A 25,929-nucleotide genomic window follows, 5' to 3' on the forward strand; every position below is an offset into this window, starting at 1 on the left:
GAGGACTGAATTAAATTGGTCCCTAATTCGATCGTAGCAGACAAGTAATTTCAAATCAGATTTAAATTTCTAGACTGTGCCCAACTCAGTGTGAGGAGCTTACGGACTTGGCACCATTGTTTCTCAACAACAGGGAGTATTAAATCACACACGAAAAAATGGAAGTGGGAGGGAGGAGGAGGCACGGAGGGTACAGTGCCCATTATACATTCAAGGGAACAAGTCAGGAAAGTAGGAAGCTAAACTTCAGAGCCATCTTGCAATTTTTAGAAAGAAAGGTCTTTCTTGTCCCAACTTCATTTCTATACACCAATAAAAGGTGACTGGTCTGATAATAAGATAGGAGATTATTGGTAGTATTTTTAAACAATGAATGCTTTAATGAGCATTTTACACCACTCATGATCTGTTTGTCCTATTTGTCATGTAATTGCCATATTTTGAGCTTTGCACAAAAAGGGAGAAAAGGAAAGAAGAAAGGAAGAAAAGGGGAAGGAAGGAGGGAGGGCAGGAAAAGAGAGCTGCATACCCTATTTGAAGCAAAAGACTGAAAGTTTTAAAATTCAATGAAGTATTGTGTTGTCTATAACACTGATAAGAATCTATGCTATAAGAATTTTCCGGGCTTTAAAAAATTAGATTTTTTTTTTAAATGAGTTGTACTTTTGTGACATTTAACCACGCCTCAGACAGCGGGTTACAGTTTCTCTTCTGTAATCATTGTTTCACAGGGCCGCAATCCATGTAGATTGATTTTAAATCAATACATTAGCTGTATAACTGACTATTAACTTTAGGAATTATTTTTATAAAAAGAAACCAAAAATAAATCTTGGAATAAAGCTTTAACAGCCGACTTAGGCATCACAGTTATTCCAGTACTACATGCTGAGAAGAAAGATTATAAATATGAAGCACTATGGGCTTTCTTCTTTTTTGCAGTCTTTTGTAGAAGACAAAAATGACACCATCATACAGTTACCTAAAAGACTTGACAGGTATTGATTTAAAGCACGATATATCAAGTGGTACTGTAAAAAGGATTTCATGGTCATAAATTTTAATGTCTTCCAATTTTGCACCCTCTCAGTAACTTGTCAATAACAACTCTTCTGTATAAAATATTTGCTTCGCTTCCACATGGCATTAAAGTCTGCCGTTCAGTTGTCGGGATATATAAGATCAATGAAAGATAACTTCACACATGGAGGTTCATAAATTTCTAAAACCTAACACATATCTTAAAATTAGCCTCATTACCAAAATATGGCTACTTGAAAGCTGCCATTAGTTTCACAGCATTGTAAATAGTTTATGTTTTGCTTCTCAATTTATGGTATCTGTACCAAGAAGTTCCCATGAAATCTGGCTTTTTACCCATCAGTGTAAGCTATGTACATAAATTATAAAATTCAGGACTAACAATTAGTACAAAATGACAACCAGACTGACATCCTTTATTGATAACATTGTAACAACTGTTAGATTACTTAAATATAATTTCAGTATCTGATATTGAAAAAACTCTCGTTTGTCATCACTGATGTTATTTGTCCCCAGAAATTATCCCTCAAATAATTTAAAGCATCTTTATTTATATAGGATTTTAATGTTTTATTAGTATGCTCTCAGATAAGAATGAAACAACAATGTGAGGATGTTTTACTTATGAAGACAAGATATTGTTATATTTATTCACTTAAACTCTTTTCCATTAAATGATAAAAAAAATTTTTCTTAGAAACATTGTTCTTTTTCCTATTTGACAGAATAATGACAGTAACAGGAATGGACTTTTATAAAACATCAAGGCTATAATTTGTACTTAAAACAACTATTTCAAAGCAAAGCAAATTGATATACCAGCAAATATACTTGGCAGAGTAAATTATCATTAAGCGTACATTCATTTTTAAAGAACCAAATCTGTCTATAATTTTATCATATAATAAAATATAATCTCATCATTATTACAACATTAAATTATGTTGCACTTTATTAATGACCTGATTAGATTTCATTCTTCCCTGATTGTTTTTTTTAAATGACTGCATGATTTCATAGAATCCTGTGACTCTTGTGTAATATTTTTATTTAAAATTCTTAAAGCTTTTTTAAAGCTATTGCTGTAGAAATAAGATTTCTTCGCAATGTCTAAGAATCTGTATAAGGGATAAATATCCAATCTTCATTCCATAAGCAGAAAGGGAAAATCTGGAGCCTTTTTTTGTTGTTAGAAAAACATTTTGTAATTTTTTATTTAAATATTTTAAAATGTGGTAATCTAGAGACTGCAGTGTTCAAATCTGCTTTCTTTTTTACTATACTGGATAAAATTTTTTAATTGAAATCCAATTTTCTATTAGTGGTTAGACAAGATGCACCATATTCATCTGAAAGAACGAAAATTAAATGTATTATTGTAAGACACCATTTGATATTAATGTAGTTATAACACCTGCTTCTGTAAGCTCTATGAAAACCGACAGGCCGCTTTTAAAAGAAATCACGGAAGGTGGAATAATGGTACAGAAAAAGCCAAAGACAACTTATAGAATTGGAAAGAATTAACATGTAATTTTTTCTACTTTAATTCAAAATAATTGTTCTAATTTGCAGACATTATCCTTTAAAGTTCCAGCCAAAGCAGTCAATCAGCGAGCTGCCTGGTCAATCCACCTGTAACTAAAAATGAGAGATTATCTGCACTAAGGTGACATTTCTATAGCATCCAAAACACAATTACTGCCATTGTTGTATTTGTTCTTCTGTAGTATTCTGGAAAGGCCTGCCTGATTGTGGTCATTTTCTTTTTAAAAAGTTCTAAACATAATGAGTTATTTTACATACAGTCTGTAAGCAGGCATTCAGGAGCCTGGCGTGGTTGAGACATTTTGCTTGAACATCTGTTTGTTGTTTTGTGTTTCCAGTGTTATTAATCTTCTCGTAGGTAAGCAGGTGATACACCCGAACCAAATTGCGGTGGTCCAGGAGCAGTTTTCTCCTTCTGATGAAAAAATTAAGTGGGCTGAAGAACTGATTGCTGCCTTTAAAGAACATCAGCAATTGGGAAAGGTAAACATTGTGTTAAAATGCCCCGAAACAGTGGATGAAACTCATGTTTAAAATAGTGTGGGGAAGAATGAAAAAATATATATTGTTTGCATGGTTCTAAAAAAATTCCTATTTGGGGGAGGAGGATTTGTGTGGACTTAGGCGGGGACATCATTCATCAGTGAGAAATTCATTTAAGGTAAATTTGTTGCTCGTTCCTAAATATTTCACTCACTGGCTCTCAAGTTTCCCATTTTATTCTTTTCATAAACGAAACTGGCAGCCTTTGAGAAAATAGGAGTCTGTTTAGTTTTACTCTACAGACCCCAATCCGGCATTCATATGAAAATAATTTTAGATCAAAATGAGAGCAAGTTGTAATGAAATAAACACAGTTTGAACAAATGATTCTTGGGGAGAGAAGAAATAAATTTCAAGTTATTTTAATTTGGGGAGGAGTACAAAAATCTCCTCCGGTTTAGTCATTTAAGAGTGGGAGGTTGTCTGTGTGTTAGTACCAATTTCTGGACCTGAGATTTGGATCGAATGGAAAGCAAATTAACAGTGGAGTACGGTTGTTCCTAATTTAGTGCATCATTGAGCCTCGCGTTTCCTGCTCTGTGGGTTTCTGCTGTGTAAACACTGCAGTGGTGATGCACAATCTGTCTCCACTTTGTGCCAGTAACACTTAAATGAGGTGTCGCCCGAAGGAAGATTTTATGCTAGTTGCAGCATTGTCAGTTAATTATCTTAAAGGTTATTTGCAATAATACCGTTTGCCTCTTTTTAAGGGGATGGGAGGAAAGTTGCCTTTATAAATCTATCCTAGAGGTTATATCTAAACTCGGCCTTGTTACTTACATAAAGAGTGAAGTTTTGATGCCTAGCATGCAAAACTACTCAGGGGAGAAAGAGTGTTGAAACATTATAAAGTTTCTAAATGTTAAACAGTACCCCCCTACCAAAAAAAAAAAAAGAACAAAATTGGTTTTCAGTGGTGAACTGGTGACATCAATGTGAGATGTGTGGCTTATACTTTTCATTGGAGTAAAAACACCTAAAAATCCCAAGATTTTCAAAACTAGGTAACAATATTAAATGGGTCACTCCCTCCCTCTCATACCTGCCTTCAATTCCAACCATGCACGCATGCTTGCCCTCACACACTTGCAGGCTCCTCTGTGCACAAACTTGCACTTAAAATCAAAAGGCAGAAAATGTGACACTAGAAACATCCCATCAGGACTTATACCAATTTCAGGATAAATAGCAACCTTTCGTTTGAAATCAATAACCATAAAAAAATTGCAGTTCATAAAAATATTTTTTCTATATCTTGACCCCCCAATTCAGTTCCTCCATGAATAAATATATTTATCTAGAGAGAAGAGCCATGTACTTTTACATTTATATATGCAAAATAACCCCATCCACTCCCCTCTCCTGCCTGCTTGCCTGTGCACACACTGACTAAATGTTCTCTACCTCAGTGTGTACCTTATGCCAGCTAAGGATATGCACCTGATAAGTACTTCCTCCTGACATAAACTGAGGCAGGATGGGGACCATCAAAACGCAGACCAAGTAGACTTCCAGTCTGGGCCAACAATGCCTCCCTTTACTGTCTACACTGGGTTTCACATTGAATAAAATCAAAGGATGCCACTGGCATTATAAACAGCTAGTGGTATGGGAGAGGCTTCCCTAAGTTTCAGTAGCTAGCAAACAAAATTTAAACTAGAAACACACTCTTTTACTGGCATTTAAGTTCTTGAATCAGGGGAAAAGCAACACTTTTCCATTGTATCGTGAAAGTGCTGTTCCCAGGGAAAATTGCCCTAAAGTGTCCTTGCCTTTTGATGATGGCAACTTACATGTTAAATTATGAACTGTTGGGGTTTTTTTTTGTTTGTTTTTAAATAAGAAATGCCCTCTTGTTGAGGCATAAGCTTTCACAACATTGTGGTAGCACAGCCTTTCTTAACACAGAACCATAGAAATTAGAGCAGAAGGGAGATTTACTATTAGGTCATTTCTTCCCTGCCTCATTCGTGTAGGTTTGTTTCCTACAGCAAATTCTCCTGGTGCTTTGTCCAGCAAGGTTTAAATGATTCAAGTAATGGGGCTTCCAGTGGGGACATATGGTTATTTTATCCAGTTCGCATGTTTCTTTCGCTTTGCCTATAAATTCACTGGTCACAAAAATTGGGTCTGCCAAGTAGGTGACTCTGGGTCTTGAGGGGTCTTGGGGTTTAAATAATGCAGGTTCTGTTTGTAAAGATTTAGTATAAATAGGTCGCTCAGTTGTATAAACTACTGCTTCCAACAAACATCTAATCTGTTTTATTTCAAATGTGACTCACTGATGAAAACATAAACCCTCGGATACTTTGTCCAAAGCACAGGTGACTCTCTCAACGAATGGGAAGCTGATGGTTTGTGTCCTAGGGAGATACTTAAAATTTCTAAAAGATGTTTTTTTTCACCCTTTGATGAAAATTTCATTCAAGTAATGCTTTCAAGTAGAAATGACCCAAGAAGGCAAAATTATGTATCATTGCTTTTCTCTACTTCCTGCTTCTATCTTAAACTATACTTTGCCCTAAGATGAAAGGTATAGCTAAAGTTCACCGTTAGTGCTGAGTCATTTGTATTTTCTATAGTAGTAATAATAATATTATTAAGAAATTAAAGTTCTACCTTTTTTCTATAGTAGTAATAATAATATTATTATTAAGAAATTAAAGTTCTACCTTTTTTTCCCATCCCCTCCAAATAACAAAATTCATGAGAATACTTAGATCAAAGTAGATAAATTATTGGGGTTTAGTTTTTAGTATCATGGGAAATTTTTTGATTTTATATTAATTGAAAGTTCTAAGGAAATAAAGTTTGATACCCTTCATCCTAGTGTTGGATAAAAAATACTTTACATTAAAAATAATTTTGAAATAATAAAAAATAATAATCTGCTCATAGAATCTGTCACTGTAGGGCAGGTAATGATACTTATAACTGCTTTGTTTAAGGAAACTGAAGATATTTTCAAGCTAAAAAAATTTGTCTGGCGCAGTAACAGCCCCCAGCATAAGAATTAGGACTATAGGTTAATATTAGGGACTCATTAAAACCTTTTGGAAGTAATTTAAACATTCCACATACTCTGTGCTCCTGTTTTAATTCCCATAAGCTAAAATATTTCTGCTTCAGCTGACATCAGTTCTGAGGTATATATCCACACTATTAATCAAACTTGAGTCTTACTTCTATCCTTCTAGAAAAATACATTTTGAGATACAATCTGCATGTCATTAATTATGTTAGCCTCAAATTATTTGGTGAAATATTTTAGCCAGGATAAATCACTCCCATGTGATTTGTCTTAAATTTATATTTTCTTAAAAGTTTACATCATTTTTGATGTCATTTTTCATAATAATGATTTCAATATTTGAAAATTCTCCATTTAGAACTGAATTTAGTATTGTTTAAGATACGATTTTAACAGTTCTTTTGTTATCAACCAAGAATTATGTATAGTATGAAAATTGGATAATTGAAACCATCTCAAGCAAATAATTAGTTAATGGAAACCTTAATTTGTATATAAAGAAACACATATAACATACATATTTGTACTAAATATACATTCATATATGTATGATACTGTGTATTTTTTCATGTCTATATTCTAAACACAGTGTTAATTTCATCACTTCTTGGGCAAAAATGACAGCTAAAGGAAATAGTCGATTGCTTTTTTTAAAATGATTGATAATGCCAGGAAATTCTAATTTAAGAATTTACCATTTCTTTCCAAATAGAGGCTCTTACAGAAAAATATGAAAGAATAGCAGAAGATATTAAGAATAGCAACATGTATTATGTGAGATCGACTTTTAAAGGTACTTTGCTAGAATATTCATATTTCTGCAGTGTCTGGCTGCCAATATGACTTTGCTACATTTTCAGTGTTCTAAGCACTCTGTTTTATTCATATGAAATCTTTAAATGCTTTGTTTGGTTTTTGGAAGGATTTTGTGTAAATTTTTCAGTACTTTTTGTTCATTATAGCTTTGCAAGCTAGCTAAAAACCAAGGAAGGAAAAGTATCCACCTTTAAAATCTAGGTTCCTTTAGTGATTATAAAGGTCAGAAACAAGGTCACTAGCTGACATAACAACTATAAACAACACATATGACTGAAACATTCTAACTTTACTCCAGAGAGAGCAATAATACAGATTAATATGTTTACATTAATAAGCAAATTCTCTACAGGAATATACATGGGAACTTATATCTTAATAAAGAAAGAAAGAGGTTTTTTTTCCATCATGTAAGTCTTTTGATCTAGAAAAATCCAAAGAATAATACCCCCTCCCCAATATTGAAAGCAAGTTATTTTCATAGGTATCTGATTGTGGCTCACACACCTTTCATTTGTGTTTCCAAATGCAGGGCTTTACAAAAGAAATACTGTTTGGTCCAGATGGCCTTCTAGAAGGCTCCCTGAGAGAACTCAGAAGTCTCTCTAGCCAAAAATATTGTTTCCGCTTATTCAAGTGCCAGAAATCCCACTGCCACTCTTTCACGCAGATCAAATAAACCATCCAAAGATTTGGTTGTTGTCTTTGTCAAAGGAAAGAGTTGATTCCACTAATAGACAGCAGTGTGCCCTCCTACACTCATGCACCCCACCACCCACAGCCTTGCCCTTATTTGTAAGCAGAAACACTCAAAATCGGAACTGAGTGATTGCCAGTGAAAATGAGAGAGGAAGGGACATCACTCTTCTTTTGAGATGCTTAGTTATTGCATTTCTCCATTTATTTCCTTGTTCATGAAAATCTTTAGAACTATATGCCATACTTTTGACTTTTAAAAAGTCAAATTCTTAGAAAGTTGAGTCTGCCGACGATGACTTTAAGGTTGATCTGATTAACAACAAATTGCATTTAAATCAAGGCAGTACAGTTTTACTGCTGATCATATCCTTGTTTCACACAGGTTTAGTGGCACAAGTGGCTGGCTTAGTGTTAGAGGATAAGAGATTTTGTATGTAGATTAAATCTGATAATTTTTAAAGTTGTTTCATCCTTAATTTATAACACATTCCTAAAGATATTTTAATCAAAATACTTCTCTTCTGGCTTATATTTTTCAGGATTTTTTTTCCTTGCTCAATTTCAATTGAAAACAATGTAATTCTGTTGGATGAAATCTCAGAAAATCTTCTAGTTAAATTCTTTCAGTTTACAGCTTAAAAAATACACCAAGACCCAACAAGGGTTTGGAAGTTACCCAAGATCACTCACACCCAAGGTGGTGATCCAGCCCCTGCCAGAATTCGGGGCTCACTTTGTAACTAAAGATATGAGCAGAATTAACTTAAATCTGGTTTCAGTTTGGTCACAATGAATCCGCACGCTAATGACCAAAACTAGACAGAGCTTTGAAAAGTATTCACTCAGAAACAAAATGTGAATTTGATTAGTTCAGATTAGAATCTTTTTCTTCGTCATATGCTTTTTTTTTTTTTTTTGCATGAGCAGTAAGTGATGAGAAAAGAAAGAGCACTGAAAATCCATGTGACTTCCCAGCTATTATTCCCCACATGGCTCCCTCCTTCTCAATTCTGTCTTGGCCTTGTCCACCTGCCCTGCCCCAGAAAGACATCTTGGTTCTGATCACTGCAAACCTCATTCTGTTTTATTAGTCATTCACTCTCCGAAGCTGGGTTGGAAACTCTCAGAGCTAGACTGAGGCCTTTGGTAAAGAGGCCCTGTCTGACCCCGAGCTGGGTTTCATCTCACTCAAAGGACAAGTTTCCAAAGTCCTGTTCTCAGTTACACCTGTGGTTGCAGAAATATACTATGCCTTTCAGCTCCTTTAAGAGCAAGAACCAAGCAAGGGCCATGAAAGGCTGGCTTTGCTCTCAGACATCTTTCTCTCTCATTCCCTCGCACGGGACTTCTCCTTCTCAAGATGTGTGGGTCTGCGTGTGTTTCTGTGTATGTCCTTCCTCTGCCTTCCCTGCTCCCTTTCCATGGATTCTTTTTGGTTTTCTCTTTTTTTGTATCTCTCTCTCTTCCTTTCTTGCCACATCACCTCCACCACTGCAGCCCTGTCCCCTGCATTCTCTCCTTCTACTGATTATACTAGAGAGCATTCCTTTGATATTTTGTGGTGCTTATTAAAGGATTCTTTAATTCTTTTTAATATTAAAAGCAGGCAAATGGAGCTTTTATTTTACTAAAAAATAGAAAGCAAGAGTTTCTAGAATTCTTTCTTTTTTTTCCATTTTAAGTTAGTGGACCTCAATGAAAAAAAAAAGTGGGGGTATTTCTCACCACTAGCCCAGAGAGTAAAGAATTTTCCCTATTATACATCCTCCTGCAGCATCTTAGATAGAAATCAGTACACGATACACATTTAGTAAATACTATTTAGCTAGCTGCTTTCTAAGTTTCTGACAGTGCTAAAAAGAAATTATTCGTTGTACTTTTTAACAATATATATGATACTGACATTTTCCCCTTCTAGAAAAATTGAAAGAAAAAAATTTCACTAATTCATCAGTTATTATTCATCATTATATTTTAGTAAATGTTTTAAAATTTAAAGTGCCTTCTAGTTAATGTTAGTTTGTTTAGATGTATTTTCCAAAGAAAGAATAAGATTACAACATATAAAGTAGAAGAAGTTTAACATTATTGGTCTTAGCTTCAAGCTGCTATAAAAGGCCTTCATTCTCTGCTTTTCTCATAGTAATATCAGCTTAAATTTGACATAAAATATTCTGACATAAAATATTAAATGCAAGGTATTTACACATTTATCTCAGTATTAAAAAATAAAATATTTTCCAACAAGATTTCTAGTTTCAAAATAATCTAAGCATTGATAGTTGCAGAATTCTATGTAATTAGTAAAAGTCAATGAATTATATACTTAACAATGGGTGAACTTTATAGTATGCAAATTATACCTCAATAAAGCTATTTTTAAAAACAGAAAATTAAGCACAATGTCTAATTTGCTGGCAAATGCGGAAACTCCTTTAGATTGCAATATGCTTATAAATCCAATTGTTTCACCTCGGTAGGTAGCCTTCCATGTGGCATAGTTGGCCTGATTTTTCCAGATTTCCTTATGGAAAGATATTTAAAGCCTTCTCAATTCGTGTCCTGATCATTCTGCCTGAATATTTTAAAAGATAAAGGTTGTTGCCTACATTTAGTGGGTTCTGAGAAGAATCTTAGAAACAGAAGGCACCTTTGGTCTCCCTATCTGTCTGCGAAGTAAAGAGGTTCTGGTCCACGGAGACACTCCATCTGGGCAAGTAGACAGCTCAGGATAGGTCACGTATTAAGATAATTGACCCAAACATTTACCTCAGCTCTCTTCCCTACTGTTCAGCCACCTCCACCTTCCCTTCCAAATTCATCTTCCAGATCTTCTACTAATTCTTCTTTACTTCACAAGTTTCCTAAAACTATGGGCAGAGTCTCAAATTAATCTTACCAATGTCCAACACATGAGCGTTTCTACTTCCTGAATAGAGCTCAAGCTAAATGATTCCATGCTTCCTTATTAAGAAGCAAAATGTTAATGATAATCCTCATTTTACATCCACTCAGTTCCCTTGTTCCAAAGAATTTCCTCTTTTTATGCTATACCTTTCTTTTTTCCTGCTTACCGGCTACTGAAAACTGTACTGTTTGACCGATGCCTCAGGCTTATAAATATATGCTTAGAAACCCAATTGTTTCACTTTGGTAGGTAGTTTTCCATGTGGTATATACTTGGCCTGATTTTGGCTCCCAACTTCTAGTCACCTGCCTTCGATTAGAATCTCCTCCAGCAGATATTCTAAGTTTTTTTTAAATTCTTTAAAATGCATTTGTTTTCCAGTACTGGTGCTGTGTAAAATACATAGCACCTCTGAGTCTCATTTCTTACAGGGACAAATCAATCTGTGATTTATAAGAGTTTAGAAGGAACAGGAAGCTTTGGAGAGGGGGGAGTCATCCTCTACTCATACATCTCCTAGAATGCAGATGACTCTCAGAACCCTTAAAGCTAGTCTGGAATCTTCAAATCTGTTTACAATCCGATGCTCTGCTTCTCCCTGGCCCTTTCTGGGATAAACCGAATGACACTTTCTCTGACTAACAACGGCAGTAGCAGTAACAGCAGCAATGTGGTGGCAGTGGTCCTGGTGGTGGAATTAGCCTCAGGTGGATGTGATCGCTCTGGTAATGGGAGTGGCAGCGGCTCGGCTCGCTGGGAGCAGCACCACAGATGTGGTAACAGTGATGGTAGTGGTGGTAGCAGTCACAGCTCCCATGCACTGAGAGCCTGTCAAGTGATGTACCTTCTTTTATTTAATCCTCACAACAACCCTACAAGGGGTAGGATCATCATCCCCATTTTACAGATGAAGACATCGAGGCTCAGACCACTCGAAGCTAGGAAAAGGCAGAGCCTGATTCAGGTGGAGGGCTTCCCTGGTGGTTCAGTGCTTAAGAATCCAGCTGCCAATGCAGGGGACCCGGGTTCAATCCCTGAGTCGGAAAGATCCCCTGAAGAAGGGAATGGTAACCCACGCCAACGTTCTTGCCTGGAGAATCCCATGGACAGAGGAACCTGGTGGGCTATGGTTCATAGGGTCGCATAGAGTCGGACATGACTGAAGTGACTTAGCGCGCATGCACTGCCAATGCAGGGGACACAGGTTCAATCCCTGATCAGGGAAGATCCCACATGCCGCTGCAAGGCAACTAAGCCCATGGGCCACAGCTACTGAAGCCTACATGCTCTACAGCCAGGGCACTGAAACTTGAGAGTCGCCTCTGCTGGGGGCAACTAGAGAAAGCCCCCACACTGCAAGGAAGAGCCTGTGCACCGCAACAAAGACCCAGTGCAGAAAAAAAAATCAGGTGGAGCTGAGCAGAAAGCCCATATTCCTAGCCACTGTCCCAAGTGAGAGAACCCTGAGAAGCAGGTCCCTTCTCTCGGTGTATCTTTGTGCATGGCTGTTTCAGCTGCAGGCTCCTGAGTTCCACTGAGAATGTGCTCACCCAGGGAGCTGCCCATTTCTGTTTGGTGGAAAGTCACAGAAGGGCCCTTGAATGGACGACAGCATTCTTGGGCAGCACTGACCTGGCTGTGGACCTGCACGGGGGGCATACAGACCCCTGCATCCCGTTCTCCAGAGAGGGGTCTGTGCTCTCTTTTTCAAGCCAGACAGCTCCAGGGGAAAAGACAGGAGGGAGGATGGGAGGGCTAAGGACAGAGCTTCTCCAGGCTCTTCCACCATTTAGAACTTGGAAGATAAACCTGACAGGCTGCCCCAGGTGCAGGATTCCCAGCTCCTGACACTGCCTCTGCGGCCATGCTCCGAGGCAGGGGCAGAAGGGATGCTCTTGCAGTAGTTCCACAGGCCTGAATGGTCACTGTATTCCCCAGTCAGGTACAAAATGAAGCCTCTTCAAATATTCCAACTGTTACGTTCTCATGAATCATTTAAAGGGCCTCCCCATCAAAGGCTAAGGAACATCACTCATCAGAATCTCAGTGCCAGGAGTAATGACAGATCAGCCCAATGTGAATTGCCCATGTTGAATGACTTGAGTTGAGCTTTTAGAAATTTCAGGTGGAGATACACGAGCATCTGCAAATTCTCTGGTCATAGGAGTAAATGGCCATTGAATTTTAATTCAAAATATTAAAATACCTATCAAAAGAGCACTCCGATTTAAAGTATTTTAAGAAAGAAAACCATGTTTTCTATGTCCCAAGTCTTCAATAGTATTCTTGCATTGTCCATGGCAGTTTTAAAAGATGTTTATCCATAACACAAAGGGTTACTGATATTCAGAAGCACATATAAGGATCAAATGTCACCTCCTTTAATCCTTCTTACAAATGCTTTGGGTATTTTGAGGACTTAAAATGTCATTCACATTTTTATTATTGAATTTTTTTCTCACTGAAAATATCCTTTGGTGTTTCTGCCGTCATAATAATTATAGTTAAGAGCTTCCAAGTGGGAACTCTGAATGAAAGCACACTGTATTTCAGTTGTTCCCAAGTCAGTTATTAAAATCATGTTTTCACATACTTGTTTATCTGGACCTTCTCTGTATAGCATTAATCTTTTCAGCCTCATTTCAAGTAATGATATCTCTGAAATAACAGTTTAGACATTTTTATGTCACATCAAAATAAAATTTTAAAATACAGTATATGTAAAATAATATATATTAAAAATCTTGATATTAATTTTTCTATAATCATCTTAAGTACCATAGTTACCAGTCATAGTTTGAGGTATACTGATTAGTGGGAAGAGTTTGAGAGTTGGAGTGAAAAACCCTAGATTCTAGTCCTGTCCTACTCATGTGAAAGTGAAAGCGTTAGTCACCCGGACGCTTTGTGACCCCCATGGACTATAGCCCCCCAGGCTCCTCTGTCTATGGAATTCTCCAGGCAAGAATACTGGAGTGGGTTGCCATTCCCTTCTCTGGGGGATCCTCCTGACCCAGGGAGAACCCGGTTCTCCTGCATTGCAGGCAGATTCTTTACCATCTGAGCCACCAAGGAGTTCCTTTAAAAAGATATATATTTTTTACAGGTATCTGTAAATCAAATTGTTGGATCCCCAGACTACCCTAGAACAGAGGAAAAATTACTCAGAATAAAGGAAAAAACAAGTACTTTAACTTCCTCCCCTTGGGGTCCAGGGATGAGTGAGTCTCGGGTCTGCCAGGGCAGGCAGTGAGAACAGAGGGAGTCCTGTGGGTTCCAGTCTCACTGCATCAAGCAGAGACTGAGTCCCATGTGCTTTGTCCTGGGAGAAGTCTGTTATCCCTCTTCTGGATGACTTTCACTGATGCTAGAGTAGGCTCTGGTTCCTCAGGCCCTGGAGAAACCCCTTCATCAGTAGACTGAGCCAGAATCTCATACTGCGGTCCTTCATATTGCTTGATCTGTTGAGTCACTGGTGACCAGAAGTACAGGGGGCAGAGAACAGAAAGCCAACCCCACTCACACATCTGGATGCACTGCCCCATTTCCCCTGCCCCTCTTTTGACCTTCGGTGGGCATCCCTAACCTTCTAAAGCTAACCTCCAAGTTCCGGTTCCCCCAAAGCCCTTCCCAGGCCAAACCACCCCATTTGATGGCTCTTTCTGTAGCTTCTGATTCCTTAAGCACCACTTACAGATGGACTCGCTTGCACTTTTAACCGTTAAGTCATTTGCATGAGTTAACCTGACCCCAACCCAGCATTGCATTTGTTTCGGGCTATCCCTGTGTCCTACTGGAGGCTCAGCCAACTCACCAGGGAGTATGACCAGGCCAGGGAAGGGTCACATGGGACGAAGGCACTTGCAGATAAAGGAGAGTAGAAAGGTAAGGTTGATCATGTCTTCTCAAGTCATTCTCCCCTCCATCACCCAGCTCGGGCCCCACAGGAGAGCCGAGCTTCACTCAAAACCTTGTTTTGGATGCTGGGGATTCAAAGATATAGGAGACCCTGTCTTCAAGGGCTTCTCAGTGAGAAAGATGGCAGCGTAAACAAATAATTATAGTAGAGTGTGACAAGGGTTGTAACAAGAGGGTATGTGAGGGAAGGAGGGAGAGAAATGAGCCCAACCAGGGAAGTCTAGAAATGCTTCACAGACATGACATCTTTCTGTCATCTTGAAGTATAAGCAGCAGTTTGCTGGACAGACAGGGAAAGGACCATCAGATCAGAGAGCAGAGCCTGTGGGAGGGGTGCACATGAGCCTACGTGTGTGTGTGTGTGTGTGTGTGTGTGTGTGTGTGTGTGTGTGTGTGTGTGTGTGTGTGTGTGTGTGTGTGTGTGTGTGTGTGTGTGTGTGTGTGTGTGTGTGTGTGTGTGTGTTTGTGGACTGGCAGGAGACAAAGCCGAGAGCAGAAGCAGGATGTGGTCTCATCACAGGGAGCCTTGGGCTCCCTGCTAAGGAGGTTGCACTTGATTCTGTAAGTCCAAAGGGAGACAAAGCAAGGCTTAAGGAAGTGGATGATCTTATCTGATATTCTAGAAAAATAACCTCATGGTCCTAGTTCGGAAGACAGCTCCCCTGTGAATGTCCCAGCACTCTCTTCAGTCAGACCCCTGCTAGCCAGCCTAGGGGCTGACAGCCTCCCCACTGAACTTCGGGTGCCTGGTACCCAAGCTCAAATCCTTACCCATTAACCAAATTGTGAGGGGACCCAGGCCATCCTAGGACCTGTCCAAGGACTCCAAGTGTGATAGGGTGAAAGCTGGGGAAGAAAGCAGGAAACAGTGCCCATCAGTGTCTCTGTGAGAGCATCATTTCCCCTGTCGAGGGGTGTCAGGAACAGCTAAGTTTGGGAGTAAGGAGGAGCTATGTGATGGGACATCAGGGCTGGGCCTAAGAGATTTTAGTAAGAAGAGGACACAAGCAAGGCCCTGAAGACAAATTCCATAGTGGTCAATGCTGACTAAAAGTTCTAGGAATTCAAGAGTAACTGTAGTGAGGTAAATAATTCACTGGGCATAAGACTTAGCCTACCATAGACGGCATCACAGCATTGTAGAGCAACTAAGCTCCAATAAAAGTTAATTTAAAATAAGAGACAGCATCATAGAGGAAAAAAGAGAATGTTACTCTGAAAAAAGGACTATAACAGCTGTGCTCAAATATTATCATTAATTCTGATATAAGCAACGCCATCATGGGAATGTGCCAAAGAGAACTCCTTGAATGCCCAAAGACGTTGTAAGTAGGGAAAGAATAAGATTAATGTATGGATGCTAGAAAATTCCTCTTTTAGTACTCTAGAGAAAAACATTTTCAAGTTCTAAGTGCCAGAAATGCAAAATATCTATTTCCCATACATATGATTACTACTGTCACCACCATCATCACCCGCCCTTTTGCTATCAAATTGTAAGTCAGATTCTCCCCTCTTGAAGAACATCAGGGTCTGATAACATTCATGTTACTTCAATGCCTATCTCACCACCAGGCAATGACCCAAATGTTAGAAAACCTACAGCCCAATAAATAATTGTGTCCTTTCCTATGCAGATAACAACTATGCTAAGGTGATACTGCTCTTCACTTGAGGGGGCTGAAACTGTTTACATGTGTATAGAAAGATGTGCCAAAGTGGCTGACTAGTGATTTATTACAACAAATAACTCAATAGGTATTGGCCGAACAAAAGCTGTTGTGCACGGAGCCGAAGCCCCATGGCAGCTCTAGGGGGAAACACATGGCCCTGAGGGGAAACACTAGGGGGAATCACTCGATACAGAGCATCATGTCTAAGTCAGCAGTGCAAACTGGCAGACATGGTCCTGACCGGGGAGAAGGGCAGCCTTTCCAGGCCTTGGATCTCTTTACTCACCACACTGGCTTTTTCTCTAGTTCTTGCTGCACTGTGTTGCACCTGCATCTCTTGAGAGCAAAGATGGAGTTGTACCCATGTCAAAGCCAGCCTAACTATTGCTACCCAGGAGAACTAAAACACGGAGCTTTTCAAACTTCAGTGAGCATTCAAATCATCAGAGGGCTCCCTGCCAACCCCCGGACCTTCTGCATGAAACCTTATCAGATGGAGCCCAAGAGTCTGCATTTTAACAAGCAACCTCCCCACCAGATGATTCTGATTCGGGTGGCCAGGCAACCCACCCAGAGAACAATCCACAAACCCAGGGTGTGGGCCTGGAGCACACACTTTGCATCAAATAGAGCTAGGTGTTATCCCAGCTCTGTACTTAAGAGCTACAGGGCAGACTCACAGAAGTTTCTTTGTGCCTCTGTTTCCTTGGTTATAATATGGGGATGGATACATCCTCATAGAACCAGGTGGCCAGGGGATGGAGGAAGGGTAATGGGGAGTAGCTGTCTGATGGGACTGAGTTTCACTTTTGCAGGATGAGAAAGTTCTCAAGATCTGTTGCACAGCAGGGTGAATCTACTTAACACTACTGGCCCACACATTTAAAAATGGTTAAGATGGTGAACTTAGGTTATTTGTTTTTACTATAATCGAAAAGTAAAAGGAAAACAATTTGTTAATGGGGGTGGGTCATCCTATCTACCTCACGGGGTTGTTGAGAGCATTACATGAAATAAAGCATGTCAAGGGCCCGGCACAGTCCCGGGGTAGGAACTGCTCCGGAAATTAGAGCTGTTATTGTTGTTGTACCAAATCACTGGTGGCTCAGATGGTAAAGCATCTACCTGCAGTGCAGGAGACCCGGGTTCGATCCCTGGGTAAGGAAGATCCCCTGGAGAAGGAAATGGCAACCCACTCCAGTACTCTTGCCTGGCAAATCCCGTGGATGGAGGAGCCTGGTGGGCTGCAGTCCATGGGGTTGCAAAGAGTTGGACACGACTGAGCGACTTCACTTTCACTTTCTTTCTTGTTGCTGTAGTGATGGTTATTAAGGTTTTTAACCAAGAATGTTGTTCAGTTGCTAAGTCATGCCTCACCCTTTGCAACCCCATGGACTGCAGCACGCCAGATTATCATGAATGACTTACTACTTAAAGGCATTTTTTAATTAATTAATTTTTTTATTGAAGGATAATTGCTTCACAGAATTTTGTTTTCTGCCAAACCTCAACATGAATCAGCCTTAGAGACACATATATCCCCTCCCTTTTGAAACTTCCTTCCACCTCCTGCCCCATGCCACCCCTCTAGGTTGATACAGAGCCCCTGTTTGAGTTTCCTGAGCCATACAGCAAATTCCCGTTGGCTATCTATTTTACAGATGGTAATGTAAATTTCCATGTTACTCTTTCCATACAGCTCACCCTCCTTCCCTCTCCCCATGTCCATAAGTCTATTCTCTATGTCTGTTTCTCCATTGCTGCCCTGTAAATAAATTCTTCAGTACCATATTTCTAGATTATGTATATATGCGTTAGAATACGATGTTTATCTTTTTCTTTCTGACTCTTAAAGGCATTTTTAAACCAAATTATAGCCCAACTCTTCAAGCTGATGAAAGTTCCCTCTTCTTTTTATTTGTTTATTTATAGCTGTACTGGGTCTGTGCAGGCTCTTTCCTAGTTGTGGCAAGTGGGGGCAACTCTAGTTGTGGTGCACGGGGCTTCTCATTGCGGTGGCTTCTCTTGTTGTGGAGCTTTCAGCAGTCAAGGCAAGTGGACTCAGTAGTTGCAGCTCCTGGGCTCTAGCGCATGGGCTCAGTAGTTGTGACGCTTGGATTTAGTTGCTCCTTGGCACATGGGATCTTCCCAGATCAGGGACTAAACCCGTGTCTCCTGCACTGGCAGGCAGATTCTTCACCACTGAGCCACCAGGGAAGCCCCACCTCTTCTTTCCAGAATAGTCCACCAGTTTCTCAGAAACTCACTGAGCTGTGAAACCAAAACTTATCTATAATCACTCATTAAGTAATGTTTCACACCCTCCCCACAGATGCAAATAGCTTTTGACAATCTTCAGTTTTCTGAATCTTGACCAGCAGACTATTCAGCTTCACTTGCAGATCCCTGTGTTAAAAAACCAGCCATGGGCTTCTCTGGCCGTCCAGTGGTTAAGATTCCACACTTGTGCTGTATGAGGCACGGGTTCAACCCCTGGTAGGAGAACTAAGATCCCACGTGGCTGCCTGGTATGCTCAAAAAACAAACAAAAGACCAACCATATTCTAGGTTGATACATGAAAGCAGGAGGATCTTCATATTAGGAAGCCCGATTCTTAACACTAACATCCTCAGTTTGCAGAGATGAAGGACATAAAGAACAAAAATGTTAACTTTTGTTTTCCAGCTTAAGCTTAACAAAGGAAGTCAAGCAAAATCCGCCACCATAAAAGAAAGAAATGATCTCCCTGTCTTGAAAATCTACGTGAAATATTTTGCATCTCTGATGTGAACACGGAATTCAAAGCAGATTCAGGGAACATGGCGTCATAGACCCAAAGCCATCACCTTGATTCTCTGTGCAGCATTCTGATTTCATGTGCATCTATGCTAATTTCATCTCTCCAGCCTATTATTTAAGCAATCACAGGACAGATGTGCTGTTTTACAGGGCCGTAATCCACTCGGTAGGTGGATAACCAGGAGGCCTTTGGTCTTCATCATTTATTCCAATAAGAAAACTAGACGATTGCCTTGTAAAGCAGCATGAGCCCCACGCCCTGATTCCACCTGTCACACTAACCCACTAACCCACACACTAACTAAGATACACACAGAGTATCTTACAACTTCTAACCAAATTCATCAGATTCATCACGGTCACAGAGATGATCAAAATTAGCTCCAGGTTGAATGAAATTAGGCAAAGACCAAATCTGGGGGTACAAATAGTAAAATGAGCAGGTTGGAAAATGACTTCATAGTGTAGGATTTTAGGCCATGCAGGTGTTCATCTGAATCAGATTTCTCATTCCAGGGCTGAGAAGGCTAGGCACTGGGGAGGATTCTAATCCTAATGACTTTTAAATCTCTCTTGATGAACAAATAAATTTCATGGCAGAAGCCAACACAATATTGTAGAGCAATTGTGCTCCAATAATTTCATTTTGTTCTATATTTCTCAATATTGTACAATTATAATTTTTCATAAGTAGATAAATTTCAGAATCACTGCTAAGGATTCCCTGCCAGTTTTTTTAACCTTCATTCTGTGTATAACTCTATATTATTATAAGGGGTGAGGGCTTCCAGGGAGCCCAAGAAACCATCCCAGAAGTCTTGAATAATGACAATATTGACTGTTGGGGGGTGGTACTTGTAAAATCCACAACTGGAGGGCAGTATATATGAATGGCAGTATATACCAATCAGAGACATTACTTTGCCAACAAAGGTCTGTATAGTCAAAGCTATGGTTTTTCCAGTAGTCATGTATGGATGTGAGAATTGGACTATAAAGAAGGCTGAGTGCTGAAGAACTGGTGCTTTAAAACTGTGGTGTTGTATAAAACTCTAGAGAGTCCCTTGGACTGCAAAGAGATCAAACTAGTCAGTCCTAAAGGAAATCAACCCTGAATATTCACTGAAAGAACTGATGCTGAAACTGAAGCTCCAATAACTTGGCCACCTGACACAAAGAGCCAACTCATTAGAAAAGACCCTGATGCTGGGAAAGATTGAGGGCAGGAGGAGAACAGAATGACAGAGGACGAGATGTTTGGATGGCATCACCGACTCAATGGACATGAGCTTGAGCACACTCTGGGAGATGGTGAAGGTCAGAGGAGCCTGGTATGCTGCAGTCCATGGGGTCACAAAAAGTCGGACATGACTGAGCGACTAAACAACAACAATATACGAATGGACCATACATGAGGGCTGTGATTGCTCCAACCACCTCCAGGTCCCAAAAGACCACCCGCTCCCCACTCACACCCACAAACTTAGCAACAGTTAGAAAGAAAAGGAATTAAGAAGAGCTACAATCACGGAACTTCCCTGCTGGTCCAGTGTCTAAGACTCTGCGCTCCCAATGGAGGGGGCCCTGGGGTGCCATCCCTGGTCAGGGAACTAGATTCCGAATGCCGCAACTAAGACCCGGCATAGCCAAATAAATAACGTGAAAGTGAAAGTGTTAGTTGCTCAGTCGTGTCCGACTCTTTTCGACCCCATGGACTGTAGCCCACCAGGCTCCTCTGTCCATGGGATTCTCCAGGCAAGAATACTGGAGTGGGTTGCCATTTCCTCCTCCAGGGGATCTTCCCAACCCAGGGATCGAACCCAGGTCTTCTGCATGGCAGGCAGATTCTTTACCATCAGAGCCATCAGGATATTTTTGAAAAAAGAAGAGCTATGATTGTAAACGGCAAAAAGAAGTGATTAAAAGAACATGGATAAGGAGACGTTAACTTCAGACTCTAGGCATGCTGCTTCTGTCCATTTAATTCTTCTTTTTTCTGAGGCACTAAGGAAACTGCTTTGCCCCCTTAGCATGTGAGTCTCTAATGAAGGCTTGGGGTTCTGGGACCCAAGTACTAGCCCCAGCTCTAACTCTTCCTGGTGAAGTGACCTTGGAAAATCATGTTAACTATTTTGGGCCTCAGAGTCCTCACCCAGAACAGTGCTGAGATCATGTGATACATTCAATAAGTATTTACACAAGGTTAAAAAAAAAAAAAAGGTGAGCCTTGGGGGACTTCTCTGGTGGTCCAGTGGCAAAGACTCCACACTCCTAATGCAGGGGGTCGGGATTTGATCCCTGTGCGGGGAACTAGATCCCACATGCCACAACTAAGACCTGGTGCATCCAGATAAATAAATAAGAATATATTTTTTAAAAAGTGAGTCTGTAAAATGGGGATAAACCAAGAGATTGCAGGTTCTTTCCAGGCTCACCATTCAACAGAGCTATGATTTCTTTGTTACAGACTCATGGCCCCTGTCGCTTTAATCCTTTTCTGCAGAATGTGTGCTGACAGAGGGATCTCTTTTTACTCGGTGTAGTTCTACGTATGTCTTCTCATCACATGACAGTGCTACCCCGCAATTAGGTTACAGCAAGAAGGAAGCATTCTCCCATTAACCTGACCATACAATTATTTACTCCAACAACAATCAGTTACCAGAGTGTATTACTGTTTTCACACTTCTATGCAATATTTCAAAAAGCATATAAGGAAGTATTTACATTTTCCTTCCACCCTTGTTTTCTGCTTGATTTCAAGAGTTAAATGAACAGTTTCCAATATCTTGTGTCTGATGGTTTTTCCTCTCCATTAAAACGCTGAAGGGTTTTTTTTTCTCCCCCTCTTTAGGAGGAAGAAAAGAAGTCTGTCCCCTGTAATTTACTTTGGCTTTCTCAAAAGTTGGGTAGGAAAGTCAGTATAATTCAGGTGGAATCTGAAATGTTCTTGTCGTACAAGTGTGCGCAGAAAGGAAGCCTATAATTTCCGAGCATTCTTTCAGGAAGTTTGTATTCTCTGTCTTCCAGGGAGCCTTTACTTTCCGAGGGAGTATGATCGACATGCCATTACTGAAGCAGGCCCAGAACATTGTTACGCTTGCCACATCCATCAAGGAAAAATGATCTGCTAAATGAAGCTCTCATCAGGTGGGCCGAACATATACAGTGGGTTTTCTTAAAGACAAACCATTATACTCAAGGCAACTTCTTAGTATGCTGGGTTGGAGCCTTTCTCCGTTTACAGTTCATGTTAATCGAAATTTTTTGTTGTTGTTATCTCACTGGGGCCAGTTATTCCTCTAAAAATGAACTTTCTTCTTTTTGGTTCCAAGTGTGTGATTTTACTGTTCACAGATGTGTTCCAAGTTTGGACTTCTGATTTCGCAGGGAGATAAAATAGTGGGGAAAGATGGGCTGTGAGTGAAAGTTAAGTCTTTAACAAAACATATTTTTCCTGAATATGTAAAGTCCCTTCACCTTGCTGATGCTGGATGTTTCCCACATTGTTCATTGTTCACACGACACCGTAAATAATTTTAAAGAAAGGCCGACCTTTTAAAAAATAACAACTCAATGAAGGGATGGTGTTTATTTCACTAGTAACCTGGTAAAACAACAGAGATGGCATAGAAAAGTTAAGGACCATACAGGTTTATATAGATACCTTGTAAAAATAAATCGTCAAAACTGATTGCTTTCACCTCCACCCTCTCCCCCAAAATGAAACCTCCCTCTCCTCAAACTGCTAGGTGATGACTCTGAAAGCCCTCATCCTGGGTGAATGCTTTTGGGTCAACTGTTACCAGCAATTAAAATATAAATGTGCAGAAACACAAGGCCATCCATTCTCTCCCTTTATTTCCCTGTTTAACTGTTTGCCATTGAGGCCATCTCCCTCTGTAAATGTATGGCTGGGACAGGGCCTCCTCAGCAATAAACTTGTAGCCTCTGAGAAGACACAATGCCTCCGAGCTGGTGCATATGGTCCCCTGTGAGATTTGCATCACATTAGAGATGCGGCTACAGGTCATATGGGTGGTGTGGTTAACGGGCTTAGTAAAGCTGTTTTGAAGAGGTTAACCCAGCTTGTAGTAAGGGTAAATAAACATAACAACCAGCCATTCTTCCCTATTCAGCATGTGCTCTTATATTGAAGGCTAAAGGGTATTGAAGCCGCACAGGATCAACTTGTGTTTGCCAGAGGACGCCAATGAAATTTGAAACACCAACAATCAGAGATTTTGTTTCTGCTCCTCATTAAATCATGAGCTTTTGTGTGGAGACTCCGGACGACTGTTCTTTAAGAAATTAACAGAATGGGAAGTTTTAAACTCTACACCAACCTTTTCATGACCTACACAGCAGCAAAGCTGCTACTCTTAGGCAAACTCTGCGGGGAAGGCTGTTCTGTTTATTTAAATTTGTAAATAGAAAACAGTTTTTTTTTTTTTTTTAATTTTCATTTTTCACCTCCTCCTATGCCCTTTTCATCTACTATGTGGCCTCTACCATGTGCCCCAACCAGGGGTTTGCTTTTCTCCTACCTCTTCCAGCTCCTCCAGGAAGCCCGAGAGGGGAGTAGGGCTGCAGGTTATATACAAGGAAAGGCATACGTGGAACCCAAGCCAAGTGGGAGACACCCACAAGCAGTCCAGCAGCATCCACCACCAGGGCAGGACAGTTGCCACAGACACGCAGAGGAACGTGATCTAGGCTGGGCAAGTCCTGGGAAACAGAGGCTTGAGACATGAACTAATATTCTCCCCAACATGGGACGCGACGAGACATCATCTCTTAACTGAGATGGGATGTGCTTGGCGGGTGTCCACCTGGAAAAAAAAAAAAGGTGGGAACCTGCTTCCTCCTCCCTCAGAGGGGCTGCAAGGATGAAGGTGGGGTCTCAGCCAACTTGGAGGTGACCAGCCTCCAGCCAAACTGGGTTTCAGGACTTCGGACAGTGGCAGTGGGCATCAGTCACAGAAGAAGCCATCTCCCTAACCCATTGAGCAGCTGTGCCCACCGAGGCTGGCTGTCAGTGTGCACAGGGTAAACCATGACCTGTGGTTTAAAAACCATGGTTTTTGTGCAGCCGGACCCCGCTTCTCAGAACACTGAAATCCAGGAGGACTGCTTGGAGGCAGAGGGAGGCTTCCTGTTATTTTGACCTGCAGTATAACACCATCAGGATATCAGAAGCATTTGTTGTTGTTCAGTCGCTCAGGTGTGTCTGACTCTTTGTGACCCCATGGACTGCAGCACGCCAGGCTTCCCTATACTTCACCATCTCCTAGAGTTTGCTCAAACTCATGTCCATTGAATCGGTGATGCCATCCAACCATCTCATCCTCTGTTGTCCCCTTTTCCTGCTGCTTTCTGTCTTTCCCAGCATCAGGATTTTTTTCAGTGAGTCAGCTCTTTGCATCAGGTGGTCAAAGTATTGGAGTTTCAGCTTCAGCATCAGTCCTTCCAATGAATATTCAGGACTGATTTCCTTTAGGATTGACTGGTTTGATCTCCTTGCAGTCCAAGGGACTCTCAAGAGTCTTCTCCCAACACCACAGTTCAAAAGCATCAATCCTTTGGTGCTCAGCCTTCTTTATGGTCCAACTCTCATATCCATACATGACTACTGGAAAAACCATAGACTTGACTATGTGGACCTTTGTCGGCGAAGTAACATCTCTGCTTTTTAATATGCTGTCTAGGTTTGTCATAGCTTTTCTTCCAAGGAGCAGGTGTCTTAATTTCACAGCTGCAGTCACCGTCTGTGGATTTTGGAGCCCAAGAAAATAAAGTCTCTCACTGTTTCCTTTGTTTCCCCATCTATTTGCCATCAAGTGATGGGACCGGATGCCATGATCTTAGTTTTCAGAAGCATAGGCAGAGCCTGTCTTAAACAAAAGAAGGTAATAAAAGCCTTTCTTCGTTCTTTCTACAGGCAGCCCCCATTTCAATGCAGCTTCTCTGCTCATCCTCACAGGCTGGTCCAGATTAACCTCTCCCCACCCCCAGGTTTTGACAGCATGAAAGGGAGACGTCCTCATTTTCACCCCTGTTACACAGGCAACCCCCAAACCTGACAGGTGGACCTCCTGGAACCTGGGGGTCCCTAAGAGTCAAAGCCCCCACTCTAAGGGACCCCAGAGGCCAGGGCAAAGGCATGTGGACCTCAGGAAAGCAATGCTGTCAGCAGGATTTCCAGGTGGTCCTGAGAGCCGGGCCTGGTGAGGTCTTCCCCACCCCCATCCCCAGTGAGACCACAGGTTCCCAGACTTCGGGCCATATTGGACTAGTCACTACACCGTTCATCTCAAACCACACTTTGTTCCAACAAAACCACCTTGTTGTTTAAGTCTCCTTAAGTATCAGATTTATCATCTTTCTCATAGCCCCAGGGTCCCAATCATGGTAAGCTCATGACACCAGGACTCACTTGAGTCAAAAATCTGGGCCAAGGTCCCCACTCTCTGAGCACATACCTTAATGAGGGACCCAGAAGAGGGCTGAGTCAGGGTCAAAGAAGAACAAAGACAAGATGTTGGGAAGCAAGAGGTATCCCCACTGTTTTCATACCTACCTCTCTTTGGTGCCTCCGTGGGTTAAGGTCATCCAGGGTGGTTAGTGGGGGCCGGTGAGCTCACCCCACTCAGCACATGACAATGTCCAACCTAGGAATTCCTCCCAGCTAGGCGTGGGCTGGCTATCAGAAGAGAACCTTGCAGTAGTTTGATTAATTAAAAACCATACCTGTTTCTATTTTGTGCAGCTCATCACAAGCCGCTTTGCCGTATTACCCCCCTGTTATTAATTCTTGGGGGGCTAAATTATGGGTAACACTATTAAAACATTATCAGAACTAATGAGAAACAATTACTTAGAAAATGAGCCAGGACAAGATTGAGTTGAGAACATCAGTGGTGATCACCGCAGATTAGTTTAATAAATC

General features: G+C 40.7%; 1 protein-coding gene across 5 annotated transcripts in view; it reads left to right on the forward strand.

Annotated features, from left to right (window-relative positions):
• The window catches only part of CLYBL (citramalyl-CoA lyase), a 225,303-nt gene extending 200,513 nt beyond the window's left edge, over positions 1-24,790 (forward strand). For 3 of the 5 annotated variants that reach the window (XM_081548982.1, XM_081548986.1, XM_081548984.1), the window contains 3 exons: positions 2,951-3,075; positions 22,011-22,130; positions 23,140-24,790. In XM_081548982.1, the coding sequence (XP_081405108.1) occupies positions 2,951-3,075; positions 22,011-22,106 (221 nt within the window). In that variant the 3' untranslated portion in view covers positions 22,107-22,130; positions 23,140-24,790. Of the gene's footprint in view, positions 1-2,950; positions 3,076-6,878; positions 6,960-22,010; positions 22,820-23,119 lie in introns of those variants that run through there. The other 2 variants (XR_014070980.1, XM_081548983.1) reach the window with 2 other exon arrangements.
• Positions 24,791-25,929: the final 1,139 nt, after the last annotated feature.

This window comes from Giraffa tippelskirchi, chromosome 12 (genome assembly GCF_054371585.1).
Source record: "Giraffa tippelskirchi isolate mGirTip1 chromosome 12, T2T-mGirTip1v1.2.pri, whole genome shotgun sequence".
Classification (NCBI taxonomy): Eukaryota; Metazoa; Chordata; class Mammalia; order Artiodactyla; family Giraffidae; genus Giraffa; species Giraffa tippelskirchi.